This window comes from Doryrhamphus excisus, chromosome 10 (genome assembly GCF_030265055.1).
Source record: "Doryrhamphus excisus isolate RoL2022-K1 chromosome 10, RoL_Dexc_1.0, whole genome shotgun sequence".
In the NCBI taxonomy this organism is placed as follows: Eukaryota; Metazoa; Chordata; class Actinopteri; order Syngnathiformes; family Syngnathidae; genus Doryrhamphus; species Doryrhamphus excisus.
This window is the reverse complement of record NC_080475.1, coordinates 6,245,079-6,262,236: the sequence shown is the minus strand read 5'-3', so window position 1 is coordinate 6,262,236 and position 17,158 is coordinate 6,245,079. Positions and strand designations below refer to the sequence as shown.

Here is a 17,158-nt window from a genome sequence, read left to right as displayed (position 1 = left end):
GGAAAGAACGTGCGGGCCATATTTAAACACTTGGCGGGCCGGATGTGGCCCCCGGGCCGTAGTTTGCCCACCCCTGGGATAGACCATCCAGGTGACTTTGGAACAGGAGCTTCTCCAAGTGCTCATCTCACCTCTCACCTCATTTTATTCAAATCATTCCACTTCATCCCAAAAGACGTTTTCAAGTTTCAGTTTTTTACCTCCGCAAGAAGAGCAACCGGAAGAAGTGAGGAGCTCAGAAGGAACCTACCTAACCCTAACCACCACTCATTAGTTCCTCATAAGTTCTTCAATAATTACTCTAGATGTGTACCTTCTTGTACAATGAGACTTTTTTTTTTTAATTTGGTGAATATTACGTTCAGGTTTGACTAAAATGATGTTATTTTTCCTTGTAATATTACAATATTATTCTTATAAAGGTACTTTAGTCTTGGAAAATTTACTGCACATTTTTTCTGTTGTCTTGGGCCGCACTTTGGACCCCCCTGGTCCATACCCTGTACCCCACTGTGGTATGAGACGGTATGATAACGACATGAAATGAGGTGACAAGGTGATTGCATGTAATTGTAATTGTAATTGAATGGAGATGAAATAAAAAGACAAGATGACAATAGGATCAATTTTCATGTTCTTTAAACGTACAGAAGCCAACGTTGCATACAGAAGAAACATGGATGCTGGTCATAAATCCCACATAGACGAAGCCAGAGGATTATGTTGATGATTATATGATTCAATGTTTCACTCTAATGGACGACATATTCATTCATCATCTTCTTCATCTTCGCTCCCGTTATCCTTTTTCCCCCGGCCACCCTTGCCGCCCCTGCCTCGCTTCCCTCGGCCCAGCCGACCTCGCCTTTTGCGGCGAGCCGCACATATGAGGCCGATGCATCTGAGGAACTCAGCCAAGGTGAGCTGGCCGTCTGAGTTCTTGTCCAAAGAGGCAAAAACCTCGTCCACGTCGCTTATGTCGAGTTTCTCCTGCGAGACACCAACACGTTCAGACGCCATTCCACGGAACAATCTGCCACTGGGATGTGCTTGTGTTTTTTTTTTTTTTCTCACTTACTTCAAGGTTGTGGTCCTTGAGTCCCTCCTCCACCAGGACCTTGAACTCATCCTTGCTCATTGTGTCGTCATCGCCGCAGTGCTGCTCGAAGAGTTCCTCCAATGTGTCAAAGACTTTCAAAACATTCTTCATGGCTTCTCGAGGAGGGTCGACCGTCTATTGCTGCAGTAGCGGAAACGCAGAATTTTAAAGACAAAAGTACTTCAAAGCAAAAATGTAGTGTATTGTACGGAAATATGTACAGCCGTTAATCGGCCAGGGTGGGGTTAGATTCAGGTTTTAGGATTACAATTAGCTTGGTAGGTAGATAGGTAGATAGATAGGTGATAGTGGAGATACTCACCCTTAAATGCGCAAGAGATTTTATCTGGTTCTCCAAGAATGAGACGTCGGACCGCAAAACCAGCCTCCTCTTATACGGCCAGTATAGCCGTACTTTACCCGTCCCGAAAAATGAGTTGTCACACTCCACCCAGACAGGTTCCACCGGTCCTGTTGTGTCTCTGTGTGGTTTGGATTTAACTGATCAACATGGGTGAGAACACTGCTGCATTGTGTGGTTTAGTTCGGTGTGTCTATACGGTGATGCTATACATTGAAGGAGCATGTAAACAATAAATAATACACTAGGATCTTTGGAATAAGATCCAAAGGTATATTGTATATATTTCCAATCCTAAATATGATGATGACGGTCATCATATGGGAACAAATCGGTAAAAATTGAATATATTGAATATCCAAAAAAATAACAGAATGTCCACGTGTGGACCCCCTTAACGCCTTGAGGGTTTGTTGTCACGGCAACAAAGAACCCCAGTAAAACCTGTAGTGCAGTGGAACAGCTTGTTGGTACGCCTCGTAAATACCAGTACCATGTGTCAACTACTGCAAACACGACATACAAAACAAGAAGGGCGCAGCACGTTGTCATATCGATCTATCTATATGTCGTCAGGTATTGAGCTTCGGGGTCTTTAAGTTCACCTGGTTTTGAAGCATTGTGTAAGTGAGTCAAAACCAATCATGGGAAAAGTCCTGGGAAATGATACGATTTGACTTCACTGGTCCAAAATGCCCAGTTCGACTCTCTCGGCAGGGTCCTTGTGGGTACATGGGAGTCTGACCATCCGGTCCACATGTAGATCTGTAAATTTGGAGAAGGCATTGGAGAGTCCTATTGGGAGTATGGGGTGCTGGACCGTGGTCATGACCAGGGGTCTCAAACGCCACTGGAGCTAGGGTCTGGGCGATAGCCGCTGCCTCACGGATGATCACACGGCGAGCCTTGAACGCACCACACCCTGCCAAGTATTCGCCCCCAAATGCTGCACCAATCAATTTTTTGAGGCACGTTTTGCAGGGTGCAAAACTTCTATCACTCTCATAAAGACAGGAAGTCCCACACCCACCAGTCATGCAAATGGATCATTCCTGCAGGCAAAAGCTGCAGTCCCAGGCCAAAACAGGGAGGTTGTAATCTGTTATTTATTAGTTGTTGCAATAAATATCACAGTTGTTGAGGTGAGGTAGGCAATATGACATTGAAATAACCTAGAAACGTACACACCTTACTTTATGCTCGTGGAACCTTGGTTAGCAACATTTGTTATGGAACATTTTTTTTGTTCATTTTAGCGTCTGGTACAATGAAAGGTACATTTATAATGATGACAAAAAAAACTGCTAGTTTGTTTGAAATTATCTGGCTTTGATGGAGGCTTTGTTTGGTTTACAGTGGAACCTTGGTTAGCAACATTTGTTATGGAACATTTTTTTTGTTCATTTCAGTGTCTGGTACAATGAAAGGTACATTTATAATGATGACAAAAAAAACTGCTAGTTTGTTTGAAATTATCTGGCTTTGATGGAGGCTTTGTTTGGTTTACAGTGGAACCTTGGTTAGCAACATTTGTTATGGAACATTTTTTTTGTTCATTTTAGTGTCTGGTACAATGAAAGGTACATTTATAATGATGACAAAAAAAACTGCTAGTTTGTTTGAAATTATCTGGCTTTGATGGAGAATTTTTCGGTTTACAGTGGAACCTTGGTTAGCAACATTTGTTATGGAACATTTTTTTTGTTCATTTCAGTGTCTGGTACAATGAAAGGTACATTTATAATGATGACAAAAAAAACTGCTAGTTTGTTTGAAATTATCTGGCTTTGATGGAGGCTTTGTTTGGTTTACAGTGGAACCTTGGTTAGCAACATTTGTTATGGAACATTTTTTTTTGTTCATTTTAGTGTCTGGTACAATGAAAGGTACATTTATAATGATGACAAAGAAAACCTGCTAGTTTGTTTGAAATTATCTGGCTTTGATGGAGAATTTTTCGGTTTACAGTGGAACCTTGGTTAGCAACATTTGTTATGGAACATTTTTTTTGTTCATTTCAGTGTCTGGTACAATGAAAGGTACATTTATAATGATGACAAAAAAACTGCTAGTTTGTTTGAAATTATCTGGCTTTGATGGAGAATTTTTCGGTTTACAGTGGAACCTTGGTTAGCAACATTTGTTGTGGAACATTTTTTTTTGTTCATTTTAGCGTCTGGTACAATGAAAGGTACATTTATAATGATGACAAAAAAACTGCTAGTTTGTTTGAAATTATCTGGCTTTGATGGAGGCTTTGTTTGGTTTACAGTGGAACCTTGGTTAGCAACATTTGTTATGGAACATTTTTTTTGTTCATTTTAGTGTCTGGTACAATGAAAGGTACATTTATAATGATGACAAAGAAAACCTGCTAGTTTGTTTGAAATTATCTGGCTTTGATGGAGGCTTTTTTGGTTTACAGTGGAACCTTGGTTAGCAACATTTGTTGTGGAACATTTTTTTTTGTTCATTTTAGCGTCTGGTACAATGAAAGGTACATTTATAATGATGACAAAAAAAACTGCTAGTTTGTTTGAAATTATCTGGCTTTGATGGAGGCTTTGTTTGGTTTACAGTGGAACCTTGGTTAGCAACATTTGTTATGGAACATTTTTTTTGTTCATTTTAGTGTCTGGTACAATGAAAGGTACATTTATAATGATGACAAAGAAAACCTGCTAGTTTGTTTGAAATTATCTGGCTTTGATGGAGGCTTTTTCGGTTTACAGTGGAACCTTGGTTAGCAACATTTGTTGTGGAACATTTTTTTTGTTCATTTTAGTGTCTGGTACAATGAAAGGTACATTTATAATGATGACAAAAAAAACTGCTAGTTTGTTTGAAATTATCTGGCTTTGATGGAGGCTTTGTTTGGTTTACAGTGGAACCTTGGTTAGCAACATTTGTTATGGAACATTTTTTTTGTTCATTTCAGTGTCTGGTACACTGAAAGGTACATTTATAATGATGACAAAAAAAAACTGCTAGTTTGTTTGAAATTATCTGGCTTTGATGGAGGCTTTTTCGGTTTACAGTGGAACCTTGGTTAGCAACATTTGTTGTGGAACATTTTTTTTTGTTCATTTTAGCGTCTGGTACAATGAAAGGTACATTTATAATGATGACAAAGAAAACCTGCTAGTTTGTTTGAAATTATCTGGCTTTGATGGAGGCTTTTTTGGTTTACAGTGGAACCTTAAATATTTACTATCAGGAATGTAATGATGTCATCCGCCTATGCAGTGAAGGGTGATGATGTAATGATAATCAAGTAGTATCATATTTCCCTCTGGCCGTAGGTTTTAAAAGTTAGAAGAAGAGGTAACACGAAGGGCTAAGGGCCTGAATTGGGATTCAGCCAATGACTTCCTAGGAAGTAGCCAAGGAGAGGGAAATCTGGACTTCCCTGCTTAGGACTGCTGTTGGGACCCGAGCTCGGATGAGCAGAAAATGATATCTGGATGTTCCGAAAGTATTATTTACTATAAATAATACTTCTTATTGGTGGCAGAGAGACTCACCAAGAATGGCGCTATTGATGACCACGGGTTTGGAGGTCTTGTGGGAGCTTTTTAAATACCACAAATAGCAAAGCAGAGCGAAAGAGAAAAAAAAATGGCGCTACAGTAGCAACTTTGTTTGACTCATAATCTCATTTTAGATGAAATGCTGCCACCTAGTGTTTAGTTTTGTTCTCTGCGACCCGCTAAATTACAAATAATACTTCCTGTGTGTGTTCATGGGGTGTTTGCTGGAGCTCTCCTACAAGTGTTACAGATGTAGTATTTGTACAAGGTTGCCACGGCAACGCAGCACATGCTTGGAATTCCTTAAGGAGACAAGTACACAGTGCTCCGAGGGCGTGCGTCCGATGATAAGAGACATATGTTCTCGCTGACTGCACCGCTTGCTAACATGCTACGTTTGTTCAAGGGACTGATCACAATCAGGAAATGAACTTGGTGAAAATTGGCACAGTTTTTCAAAAATATACTTATTATAATCAGTCAAGAATCTGCATATTTAAGCACATTTTACAGATTTTTTTGCATTTTTTAAGCATCTTTAAATAGAAATGGAAATACAAACTAAAATATAAATATAAGGCATTACATCGATGAGACAATAGAAACTTTTGGTTAAAAAGGAGCACAAAAAAAAAAAACTCTCCCAAAGCCAGGCTATGTGAGTCTATATTATCTTATTTATGTCTAATGTGTCTTATTTACTCTTATTATATCTACTATATTGGGTAGTATGAGTGTAAATGTGACTATAGGGGTGTTATTTCATGTTTAGAGGGCTCTAATAGTATTCCCAAGGTCGTATACAGGTTTCTATGCTCAAAGTATAAAAATATATATTTAATAATACATTTAATAATAATATTTGTAAAATATTATATTATTTTTTTAAATATATTTTAAAATAATATATTTTAAAAAATATATTTAATTTATAAATTAGGGAGACTTGACCTGAAGGGCGGTAAGATTTCTGTACATCCTGATGTGAGCTGAAGGAAGTCTCTAATGTGCCTGAATAAACTGGGATCTGCCCTTGGTGTACTTCCTTGTGTTTGTGTTCCTGCCACGCAACCAGGAAAAAAAGCTAGTCGTATTCTAGCGCATACTTAGTCAGTGAAATGTACACACAGCAGTATAATATATTTAGGGGGAGCTGAGCTTCCTTTGCAGTCTTAGATTAACTGTTGCCAACTCTCCCCGCCCTTTCTCTGCTGCATGAGGCAGGGTGCGTCCAGTCTAGCCAATGTTTTTGCGCATATTTGGGACTCATACAAACCCCGCCTGGCAACATGCGGCCACGCGTGTGACGTGAGTAGAAACACAAGATGAGCAAGCGGCTGCCTCCGTGTATATGGCTTTATTGTGAGGTTTTAAAGGGGCTCTTATGGATTATGTTTATTATCGATGGCCTTTTAGGGTTTAGCGCCTTTGCTCTGCTAGAACAGTTCATATAGTCTAGTGTTTGATACTGGATTTTTCCATCTTAATTTGTTCTACAGGTTCGGTTTTTGCTTCCTACCCTACTAGTCCTGAGTGTGTAATTAAAAATAATTTGCATTTGAAAATAAGTGAAAATGAATTACAATATGGATAATTCTGGTCTTTACACCACCCAATCACCTAGTATTCCAGTCATCGTAGTATGAATTTATCATCCTAACTGAGATCGCTTCAAAGATGGAAGTGAACTATGGTACAGTCCAATTAATTATACATTTTTTCATTCATTTCTGATATGTGATTGGCCAGGGGTGCCATATAGATGGGAAAAGTAAAAGGGCAGTAGGACAAAAAATAGGTAATTACTCATCAAATTATTCATTAATTAATAAAGTGTGGCAATGATTACCTCTTCATTAAGAAAATTAAGTACAACTTTAGCAATGTTATGTTTTTCTTGGGACCCAGAATCCCTGGCTGCGCCCCTGCCACTGGTGACATAAATCAATAAAGGAACCATAAACTCACCTTCATTTAGATAAAAAACACATTTGACTTACTTTTAGAACTTCCACAGGATGAGACGCCTCCTTGAAGGAGAACTAGATGTCTTCCACGGCTGAGAAAGGCGATGAATTCAATGAATGTTTTATCGGTTTGTTAGCTTAGTTAGCTTAGCCTTCCGACTCTCTGGGTGAGTGTTAGCCAAATGGCGGCGCGTTAGCTAGCTCCATAACTCACTATATACTTATCAGATGTTGTTCTTTAAATGCAGTATTACAGCTTTTTAACGTGCTACCCACGCTAGCCACTGAGTATCTGGCCTGTCGGTGATTCGGTTCCACGCGGCAGACATGTTTGTTTTTGTTTTGAATGAAGTGGGAGGGAGAAACTGCCAAAGATGTTATGCGGGTGAAGACACTGCACGCACCGCACGACATGGGGTAGCTGCTGGTTGCAAAGCGTTAGCATGGATGGACAGTTTGAAGCTGGCGATTCTAGCTGCCAGTAGTGTACTGTAATTTAACAGCAATTTTTTTTTACAATGTAGTAATAGCGACTCGGATTAGTCATAGTATGAAAAACAAAGGATATAGTTGCAATTTTAAGGAAATTGGCCCAGATTTGAAAAAGTGTTGATCTTTATTTTTTATTTTTCTCAAGCTGCTGCGGCCCACTCCATACACTGTCGCCATCCTTTCACGCTGCTACAGGATCTCTTCTTCCACCAAAACACTGCCAACGATTTCATAGTCGAGAGATCTCCAGTTGAGGACGTTGCCCGGGCTGAAGTTGGCGTCCTCCACGTAGCGTCGGATCTCAGCGGCAGAGAGCACGTAGTCCCACACGTGAAGCCGGGAGATCATCCCGATGAACGACTGAGAGGCGTCAAAGCCTCCACCGTAGGTGTCCTGCTCTTGGCCCAGGATGGTGATGAATTCACCGCTGATGGGCTGCCCCGATTGGATGAACCTCTTCACGGTCTGCTTGCCGTCCACCCACAACTGCACCATACCGTTCTGGGAATTCCAGGTGGCGCACATGGAGTGCCAGGAGTTGGGGGGGAAGGACAGGGACAGGAAGTCCGTGCTGCCATCCCGAACGTGCACCCTGATGACGTCTTTCCTGTTCAGCTTTAAGAGCATAAAGCTGTTGTATCGTTTGGGCGTCGCCAAAGAGAAGAGCGCGTAGCTCCTGGTGAGGTCTGTGAAGAACCTGATCAGACACAGGATGAGGGTGGAGGAGTGAAGACTAACACCGGTGGAATGAAATCAAACGCTCCTGATCACCTGGTTTACCTGAGACAGACCGTCACGGCATCCAACGACGACGTGCATGTCAACAGTTTGACATGATCTGTTTTGGTCTCCTTGGGGAAGACAAACACTTTGCCCAAAAGATCTGCACACCACAACAAACATGTTAGACATTTTTCAACCGTGGGGCTTATCTGACGAAGTTCTCCAACATACAGCATATGGTAAAAATATAAGTAGTCTATTGAACGCAACGTGAGGTAATATTACAAAATGTACTTCTGGAAATGATCCAAAATGAAACAGCGTTTTAGGTTCTTGAATGGGTTCCTACCTGTGGGTGCTGCACCACACGATGCAAGCATCACCATTACAAGGAAGAGTCTCTCCATCTGAAATAGAAGGTATATGCTATACTATATACTGTATGATATATCATATCATGACATATGAATGTATGATATGGAGCAGAAAAGCAGCGACGTGTGACGACGTCTTACCTTGTCTCGACTGTCCAGGATCGATGGAAGGGAGGACCTGCCTTTTATCTGTCTTCAAATGTCATTTGTTCACTGGACTTTCAGGTCCGACAGGAGCCGTGCGGTCACTGGTAAAACCAGGTGGGTGGGTGGATGGGGGGGTCTTTGCATCTACACTAATAACAGCTGGTGTAATAACACTACCCTGGTCTCCAGTCACTGCTGTGTGGACATTGAGTTTATGTTCCAATTTTTTTTACCAGCATGTGGATTTTGCTACCAGAGGGGAGAATACATTGGACTTGGTTTACACCAGGGGTGCTCACACTTTTTCAGCATGCGAGCTACTTTTAAAAGGACCGAGTCAAAATGATCTACCCACTACAAAAATGCAAAACATCTATTTATTTTCAAATGTATTGAGGATTATTTGTACGTACAATGTATGTTGATGTACCTTACATAACCAAATGAGCCAATATTGCAAAACACACATAATTAACAGTTAACATTTTTTGTAATTACCTCCACATTACTCCCCATTTCCCTTCTTTGGTACTGCGATGGTAGAATGGCGTATGAGGCAAACGCACTTCGAAAAAGACATTGTGAAAAAAAAGTCCACCTCCCATTCCGTATGGAAGTGATATGTTTTTGCCTTTTTACTTGGTCCAGTTTTTGCCTTTTTACTTGGTCCAGCTCCTTCACTCATTTTAGTGACCATAAACTTTAGCGAGGGCTTAAAATCTCGCAATTCGCCGACTAGCTTAGCACTTTGCATCGTTGTTTACGCATGAGCGGTGACCTAAAGGTCAAAATTCAGTTGTCATCTGACTGGTTGTCCTGTATGTCAATCAAGTAACGGGGATGGATGATAGGCTGACATCGTAAGTTCTGCTGCACTTAGAGACGTTGTTTGATTTGATTGGTCGCCCGAAGGGCAACATTCAGTTGTCATCTGAATGGCTGCCCTGTATGTCAATCAAGTGACGGCATTGATGCGAGGATGATATTTTTTTAATGTCACGCCGCGATCGACCAGCGATCGACCAGTACCACCTCCGCGATCGACCGGTAGATCGCGATCGACTTAATGAGCACCCCTGGTTTACACAAACATCAAGAAAGCATTCAAAGCAGTCTCCGGCCCCCACCTTGGCTCCTCAGACCATCTCTCTGTTATGCTAATTCCTGCATACCAGCCCCTGCTCACCAGAGGAAAGCCTGCTTTGAAGAAGGTGAGGGTGTGGCCAGAGAACTATGTCGGCCCTGCAAGACTGCTTTGAGTGCACCGAATGGATGAATGGATGGATATCCAACCCAATATTAGTGTTATATCATGTAGTATGTCACAAAAGCTGTCATTGGTTTGTAATATTTTGACATTATTCTCATAAAATGTGACCTTTTTCTTTCTTTTGGTATTTTTTTTCATAATTATTCCAGAATATTTTCACTTGCAATCAAAATGTAAACTTTTTTTTGAATATTCCAACTTCCCAAAAATACATTTTCCTCTAATATTGAAAGATTATGCTACTAAAATGACATTAGTAGCATATTATTTTGACTTTATTCCTAAAAAAAACTGTACTAAAATACTGCTGTATTTTTTAATTTTTATAGTTTCATTTTAAAAGGATATTATACTGTGTCATGGGCCAATAAAAAACAAGTCACGGGCTACAAATGGCCCGGGCCACACTTTGGACACCACTGAGATTGAAGGAAGAGATATGAGTAAAAGTTATCTTCTAAGCATTCGAGGATGACTTGTGTTGTGATTTCTCTTTCACGCTGAACTACGATGATGTCATGGTGCGTTCAGGAAACATTCCGCCTCCAGGAACAAAAACATCTCGAAAATAAAGAGACAGACAGAAGCTACCATGTTCAATCAAAGCTTTCTTTATGGTGGTGGAGCAGACCGAGAGGTCTTCTTCTACTGTTTGCCCTTCTTCTGGTGCAACACGTAGCACTTCTCGCAGGCCAAAGAGAGACCTGCAACCAGGGGGAGAAACTCCTCAAAGTCCAACTTCTCGTCTTTGTTGTGGTCCAGGTCCTCCAAGATGCAGTCCACCGTTTTGGGGTTCTTCTGAGTCTGCAAAACGAGACACGTCGAGCGATGATTTGCTTGAGCCACAAGATGCAAAAGACATTTTTTTTTAACAATTCTAAATCATTCTCATGGAAATCATCTGTTCCGGGGTCAAACTCACACCTCAACATTTCCACGATAAAACAACCTGGATTCGACCGCAACAACATTCGGTAATCCCTCGTTTATTGCAGTTCATCGCTTCCTGTTCATACTTTTTTTTAGTTAGAGCCCTGAAAACGTGTTTACAAACTTCTAAATACACTTTCTAATTTTCTAGAGCCCCGTAGACATGATATAACACCCCTATAGTCACCTTTACACTCCTATTATCCAATATAGTTGACATAGTAAGATAAATAAATAAGACTATCAAACCCAAGAACGGTGCCTTTTTTTTTTTTAGTTATTTCCTTCATGTGTGTCTTCCAACCAATCCTTCCTGTCCTTTCTCCGCTGTGTGTGGCGGTGTGTCTCTAAGATAAGTCAAGGATTTGTCTTTGTTTTTCTAAAAACAGGTTCGTTAACTTGGCTCTTTTGTTTGGGGAAAATGCTGCAAAAAAAAAGCAAAACACGTGCAGTGTTCATAATCAGAAGTATTTTACCTAAATGCAGGGGTGTACAAAGTGCGGTCGGGGGGCTATTTGTGGAAGTTGGCTGTTTTGAAATAGAATTTAAGAACTTCAAAAAAACAGCAAAATTTTAAAAAATCTGTAATTTTTCGTGAAGAAAAATTAAATATCACATGATTTTTGGAAAATTTTATAAAAAAAGAAAAGTTATAATATTATGAGAATAAAGTCAAAATATTATTGAAATAAAGTCACAATTACAAGACAAAATTTGCGAAAAAGAAGTTGAAATATTTGGAAATAAAAAACGCAGAAATAGGGAAAAAAAAAAGTCAAAATATTAAGAGGAAAAAAAAATTATTCTCATAAAAAATTCATGAGAATAAATTAATGACGTGAGGAAAAATAATGTCATTTTAGTATTATTGAGTTGAGACCAAAGCTGATACTAATATGCTTTTTCATCTCTATCACAAATCGGAGATGCCTTTTTTCTTGCTAAATATATAACTTGGAGAGGGTTCCAACTGGAGGGGGGGGGGTTCTGGATACGCGGTGTCGAGAGGCGGCGCTCACCTTGAGGAAGGTGGGTAACTCGGTCTCCATCAGCTTTTTCAGTTCTTTTTTGCTGAGCGTCTTGCCTTCGCCGTCGTCTTTGGCGTAGCGGTGGAAGATGGCGATGAGGGACTCCATGCATTTCTCCAAGTCAGTCATGGCTGCAGGTTAGGATGTGCTGAACACAAGAACATCATTGCATGTTTAGCATTGTTAGCATTGTACGGCTTGCAGTATGCATGTACTGGAACTCAATCAACACACAGACGTTACTGTGTAAACATCTGGCAACGCAAGAGAGTACTCCTCGCAGTGGCGGTTGATACTGGAATCCATCACGGTGGATGTTACACAACTTCCTCCCTTCCTTGGGAAGCCCCACAGGTGCTCATTTAGGTTCAGGGGTGGAGGAAACATACTTGATCCCTTCCATGTAGCCTAGTTTCTGCTTCACAATGTCACAGTGCATGTTGGATTTCATTTTTCCACTTGATAAACCGCAGCTCCCCAGTGCCGGCAGCACTCGTGCAGCCCCATACTGTGACACAACCACCGCTAACATAACATTGTTTTGCTACTCACTCATGTTGTCGGCTAAATAGACAATACTAGCGGTGTGTTGACTCATTTATATGCAGTACATGGCTGTTCAAGCTATACAGTGACTACTCTAAAGTATAGCCAAATTTACTTGCTACAGAGTTCTCATGATGAGCTGTACTGCAAAAAAAAAAAAAAAACTGCCGTTCCACCCGGTTTCCACTTTGCAATGTCAGAGTACATGTTAGAATTCATGTTACCACTCAGTGAACCGCAGCTCCCCATTGCCGGCAGCACTCGTGCGCCCGAGGCTGTGACACTGCTACCACCGAGACAAACTGAGAAGATGGTTTGTAGTAAAAACATTGGGTTGTACTGCATTTGATGGAATATACTGCATAATGAATAATACTACTAATGTTTACTTTGAAATGTTTACCACCACTGCTTCGCTAGTCACTCGTGCTTCCAGCTATGTTGACAATACTGGCTGTATGTTGACTCTTTGTCAGTGGATAGTAAATATACACGACTAGTCAAAGTTAAGAATTCATGTTTCCACTCAGTGAACCGCAGCTCCCCATTGCCAGCAGCACTCGTGCACCCCAAACTGTGGTGCAGCCACCACTGCTTCGCTAGTCACTCGTGCTTCCAGCTATGTTGACTCTTTGTCAGTGTATAGTAAATATACACGACTACTCAAAGTCAATAATTCATGTTTCCGCTCAGTGAACCGCAGTTCACCCATTGCCGGCAGCACTCGTGCGCCCCAAACTGTGGTGCAACCACCACTGCTTCGCTAGTCACTCGTGCTTCCAGCTATGTTGACTCTTTGTCAGTGGATAGTAAATATACACGACTAGTCAAAGTCAAGAATTCATGTTGCCGATCAGTGAACCGCAGCTCCCCCATTGCCGGCAGCACTCGTGCGCCCGAGGCTGTGACACTGCTACCACCGAGACAAACTGAGAAGATGCTTTGTAGTAAAAATATTTGGTTGTACCGCATTTGATGGAATATACTACATACTGGTGAATAATACTACTAATGGGCGTAATGTTTACTATGAAATGTTTACATTGTTTGAGTCCTCTGGAGATTTGCAGCAGGTTATAACATCTGCAGCTAAAACAAACAGACACTCCCGTTGGGAGGATATGGTTTTTGCTTTCACTGGCACCGGAGCAAATTCTTTGAGTGTTAGACAAAGAAGTGTTCTGGCCCAAAGGACGTCCTTATCACATGGCCGCTGCCCTTTTGCTCCACATCCGCTTTTAAGCTGTATGTGTGGGGGGGGATGTCTTTAAAAAAATAATGCAATAACTTGAACAAAAAGGATAGTAAGGCAAGTTAGGGCCAGCCGCTACTTGTCGCACCAAAGCGGTGGCATGCGCCAAAGCCGCAGAAGACCACCCGATGACGCACAGTAGCACACGCCCATTGGATAAAACGCCCAAATAAATCCCAACACGCGTACAGTTACCCTACGAAACTAACGTTTCTGCGTTTCTTCTGTACTTTGAACTACTTGAAACGTGGCAGTAACGCTAATCAGGATTCATAACTCGATGAAAAAAACATCGCTAAGTGAAGAAGAAGGAACTCACCAGGATGCGAAGTAGGAAGGATACTTGGCGTGAAGGACGGAGTTGAGTGAAGGAGTCACTGGCAGTTTATTCTACTTTTTATAGTCGGCTGGGCGACGCCCAGAAAGAACAAGAAGATAGAAGGGGGATGAGGAAAGAGGCTGGTGGGAGGGAGTTTAAGTTAAATAAAAAAAAAACTTAAACATGATCCCTCCCCGTTTAGTGTTCGAGTCCACCCTGCAGACATTTCAACGTACACAACTATGCTCTCATTCCGACATGACGGACTTTTTCCATCCAAGTCTTGGCACACTTTAGTCTCTTTTAGATCTTTTACTGCATCATTAGCCACTTCAGTACTTCTTATACTAGTACTTCAACGTAATACTCCAAACCAGGGGTGTCCAAAATGCGGCACATGGGCTATTTGTTTGCTGAATGTTACATTTAACCTAATTTGGATTACTTAATAAACAAAAAGAGGCTTATTAAGCAAAAGGGGGCTTTATTTATTAGCATCTAGACCAATAAAAGGATTAAATATTGTTTTCTCATATTACAAAATTCTCATCAAATTGCTGTTTTTAATTTTCTTATGCCCGTAATATTTTGACTTTATTGCTGTCATTTTATAACTTTCCCCAAACCAATTTTCCAAAAATTACAACTTTATAGTTTGTATATTTTGTTGTAATGTTTTTTTAATGTGTACTTTTTAATATTACAACAATATTTTGCTCATATTACGAGTGTATTCTAGTTAAATTTCCCAACTGTTGTAATTTTCTTCTCATAATTCTGACATTATTGCCATATTTTTACTCTTTTCTTGGAACATTTTGCGCAACCTAATTTCCCCCAAATTACGCCCCTACTTATTGTTCATATTTTTGATTTTTTTTTAAAATTACATCTTTCTTTAATATTTTAACTTTATGCCACTAAAATAACTTTATTTTCCCCCAGTTTTTACATTACATCATCTCATAAAATTACAACTTTTTGTCTTAATATTTTGACAATTATTATACCTTTTACAGGAAGTATTTTGACATGAAATTAAAATGTAAAATGTTCCACATTACACAAAAAAATATTTTAGGGTAAATGTAGTATTTAATTTTTTTAACAAAATATTTTGTGTATGAATTTTTGACCATCAAGTTGAAACAAATCTGAAACACTCTTACCAGATGATTGGACAGCAATGATTTCTTAGGTCGGAGATCACCGATGTTGGACCTGGTTATCACGTTCTCTGCTTCCTCCCACGAGGCCTTCCAAGTGGTCATGTAGTGGTTCGCATAGCTGACAAGAGTACTCAAGATGCGATTGACAGGCCACATTTCACCCTAAATCAGCCTGGAACCGAACGGCAGTATCAGGAAGAGGAGGATGGGATGAAGATGTTTGTGTCAGTGCAATAGTTTGTTTCCCTGCCAATCAAAGTAAGGCATGTTTTTTTTTTATGATGGCACGTTCACATTGAGTGGTTTTCATGGAGTTTAATTACAAAAGTGTGGATACAAATAACAGGATGGGGTGCAGTAATCTGGACAATGGAATGTGGATTTCTCTTTTTTGTTTGTTTTATGGCCTGACATAATCCAATGAAAGTTTCAGTCCAAATGTGCATGTGAGAGTAATGTTTTTTTTCCCCCTCCCTCATCCGTTAGTTCTTCCTCTTGCCCTTGGTGGCCACCTTGGCCGGCGCTACAACGGGCGCGGCCGCTTGATAGAGGGCGGCCGATAACTTGTTGATGTAGTAGAGGGCGAAGAGGGAGAAGATGAGGCTGCGTGGGGAGAATGAGTAAGCGAGATAATTTTAAAAAGAGAAAGTCAGGAACGTGGGAGTGAAGTGTGCGGCGAAGGTTTACCGACCATGTGGTGACACACACCCGATGAACCAGGCCGGATGCAAACAGGGACAGACACAGGCACAGCAGAACTGAAAGCGAGCCAAATTAATGACATCATTAAAGCACATTTGAGAATAACTTATACATTCATGGAATGTTAGACAGTTTAAAAGTGCTTTTAATACCCCCTGCTGGAAGAGAAGCGCTATTGTACGCTTTATCTGTGTTTACATTATGTACAGTTAAATACACAGTGTAACTACAGTGCTCAAACACAATGCAAACCCGGTACTGACAAAGAAAGTCAACAAAGTCACTTACTTTCTGGGAAAATCTTGGCTTGGAATCCCTTCCCAAAAACCACATTTTCCAGATTATTAAACGCCTGAGGAAAAGATGTTGATTAACGTTCAATATCTGCACAATAAAAGGGTCCAGTGACGGGTGACTCGGGCTGCTGTGACCAGGATACCGTGAGGGAGCAGATGAAGAGGACGGAGCCCAGGAAGCCCCCCAGGATGGTGAACCACTCAGCGGAGGCCAGCTGTTTACTGAACATCTGCATGCCGGCAAACACCAACACTGACAGCAGGCTGGAGAGCACCAGGGACGTGCCTGTGTTTACTGCTGCAAAACGCACAAACACCCAGCATTAAAACTTCATTTTAATGTTCCAAGACAAAACAGTCATCCAGTTTATTGTAAAATCACTTTTGGCGGGGTGTTTAAAGCGAACGCATAAGCTAACACGGTAACGTAATGACACGTCAGTGCTCTGTTGGAAAGCTAAGCTAATGCTAGCTTCAAGCCAATGCCTTTGAGTTGACAGTCCGTTGCTAAGCTAGTGCTAGCTTCAAACCAATGCCTGTGAGTTGACAGTCGAGATTTTAATGTGCTGAATCTTATCTCAAAAACAACTTAACTGACCAACAATTCGGCGTTAACAATGTAAAAATGAAACACACGTATAAATACATAGCTAGCCAGCTAGCTAGCCAGCGTTTCTCTCCCAAGCTAGCTCCGGAGCAATAGGGGTTTGTAACCATTCCACTGTACTTTGACTTACGAATTAAACCCATGACATTTGTACACAGTTGTTATAAAGACTGGAATACATACCCATGGTTCCGGTTTCAATTGTTGTTAATTTATATTTTAAAAAGTTCAATTTAGCTTCGCCGAAGGAGCCCAATGGGGAACGGAAGACAAATTCACCCGGGACAAATTAGAAGTGGGACCAGTGGGCGTGGCCACGAGTGAACCACGTATCATATGGAAAATA

General features: G+C 40.8%; 4 protein-coding genes across 4 annotated transcripts; all 4 read right to left on the bottom strand.

The window, feature by feature from the left end:
- Positions 1 to 617: 617 nt before the first annotated feature.
- On the bottom strand, positions 618 to 7,303 carry LOC131137195 (protein MRP-126-like). The gene is made up of 4 exons (XM_058084857.1): positions 6,991 to 7,303; positions 1,422 to 1,581; positions 1,079 to 1,240; positions 618 to 990 (listed from the first exon to the last, which is right to left on the bottom strand). Exons 3-4 carry the CDS (start codon positions 1,208 to 1,210, stop codon positions 769 to 771), a joined length of 354 nt encoding a protein of 117 aa, XP_057940840.1. The 5' UTR covers positions 1,211 to 1,240; positions 1,422 to 1,581; positions 6,991 to 7,303; the 3' UTR covers positions 618 to 768.
- A 255-nt stretch (positions 7,304 to 7,558) lies between these two features.
- On the bottom strand, positions 7,559 to 9,468 carry LOC131137192 (C-reactive protein-like). Its single transcript, XM_058084851.1, has 4 exons — positions 8,688 to 9,468; positions 8,522 to 8,579; positions 8,230 to 8,332; positions 7,559 to 8,146 (listed from the first exon to the last, which is right to left on the bottom strand). Exons 2-4 carry the CDS (start codon positions 8,577 to 8,579, stop codon positions 7,639 to 7,641), a joined length of 669 nt encoding a protein of 222 aa, XP_057940834.1. The 5' UTR covers positions 8,688 to 9,468; the 3' UTR covers positions 7,559 to 7,638.
- A 1,090-nt stretch (positions 9,469 to 10,558) lies between these two features.
- Positions 10,559 to 14,200, bottom strand: s100a10b (S100 calcium binding protein A10b). Its single transcript, XM_058084858.1, has 3 exons — positions 14,039 to 14,200; positions 11,913 to 12,069; positions 10,559 to 10,767 (listed from the first exon to the last, which is right to left on the bottom strand). The coding sequence occupies exons 2-3, from the start codon at positions 12,048 to 12,050 to the stop codon at positions 10,609 to 10,611; spliced, it is 297 nt and encodes a 98-aa protein (XP_057940841.1). The 5' UTR covers positions 12,051 to 12,069; positions 14,039 to 14,200; the 3' UTR covers positions 10,559 to 10,608.
- A 1,307-nt stretch (positions 14,201 to 15,507) lies between these two features.
- Positions 15,508 to 17,130, bottom strand: krtcap2 (keratinocyte associated protein 2). The gene is made up of 5 exons (XM_058084855.1): positions 16,996 to 17,130; positions 16,349 to 16,503; positions 16,198 to 16,261; positions 15,899 to 15,965; positions 15,508 to 15,810 (listed from the first exon to the last, which is right to left on the bottom strand). The coding sequence occupies exons 1-5, from the start codon at positions 16,997 to 16,999 to the stop codon at positions 15,690 to 15,692; spliced, it is 411 nt and encodes a 136-aa protein (XP_057940838.1). The 5' UTR covers positions 17,000 to 17,130; the 3' UTR covers positions 15,508 to 15,689.
- Positions 17,131 to 17,158: the final 28 nt, after the last annotated feature.

What these genes read in the sequence shown, in the direction of transcription:
- LOC131137192 (XM_058084851.1), bottom strand. Translation starts at nt 8,579, where the DNA reads ATGGAGAGACTCTTCCTTGTAATGGTGATGCTTGCATCGTGTGGTGCA. An exon ending in GTGTGGTGCAGCACCCACAG is followed by an intron (nt 8,333 to 8,521) that starts GTAGGAACCCAT and finishes TGTGGTGTGCAG; the next exon opens with ATCTTTTGGGCAAAGTGTTT. An exon ending in GCCGTGACGGTCTGTCTCAG is followed by an intron (nt 8,147 to 8,229) that starts GTAAACCAGGTG and finishes GTGTCTGATCAG; the next exon opens with GTTCTTCACAGACCTCACCA.
- krtcap2 (XM_058084855.1), bottom strand. An exon ending in TCTTCATCTGCTCCCTCACG is followed by an intron (nt 16,262 to 16,348) that starts GTATCCTGGTCA and finishes TCTTTTCCTCAG; the next exon opens with GCGTTTAATAATCTGGAAAA. An exon ending in AGCCAAGATTTTCCCAGAAA is followed by an intron (nt 15,966 to 16,197) that starts GTAAGTGACTTT and finishes GCTCGCTTTCAG; the next exon opens with TTCTGCTGTGCCTGTGTCTG.
- LOC131137195 (XM_058084857.1), bottom strand. Translation starts at nt 1,210, where the DNA reads ATGAAGAATGTTTTGAAAGTCTTTGACACATTGGAGGAACTCTTCGAG. An exon ending in TCAAGGACCACAACCTTGAA is followed by an intron (nt 991 to 1,078) that starts GTAAGTGAGAAA and finishes GGTGTCTCGCAG; the next exon opens with GAGAAACTCGACATAAGCGA.
- s100a10b (XM_058084858.1), bottom strand. Translation starts at nt 12,050, where the DNA reads ATGACTGACTTGGAGAAATGCATGGAGTCCCTCATCGCCATCTTCCAC. An exon ending in AGTTACCCACCTTCCTCAAG is followed by an intron (nt 10,768 to 11,912) that starts GTGAGCGCCGCC and finishes CTCGTTTTGCAG; the next exon opens with ACTCAGAAGAACCCCAAAAC.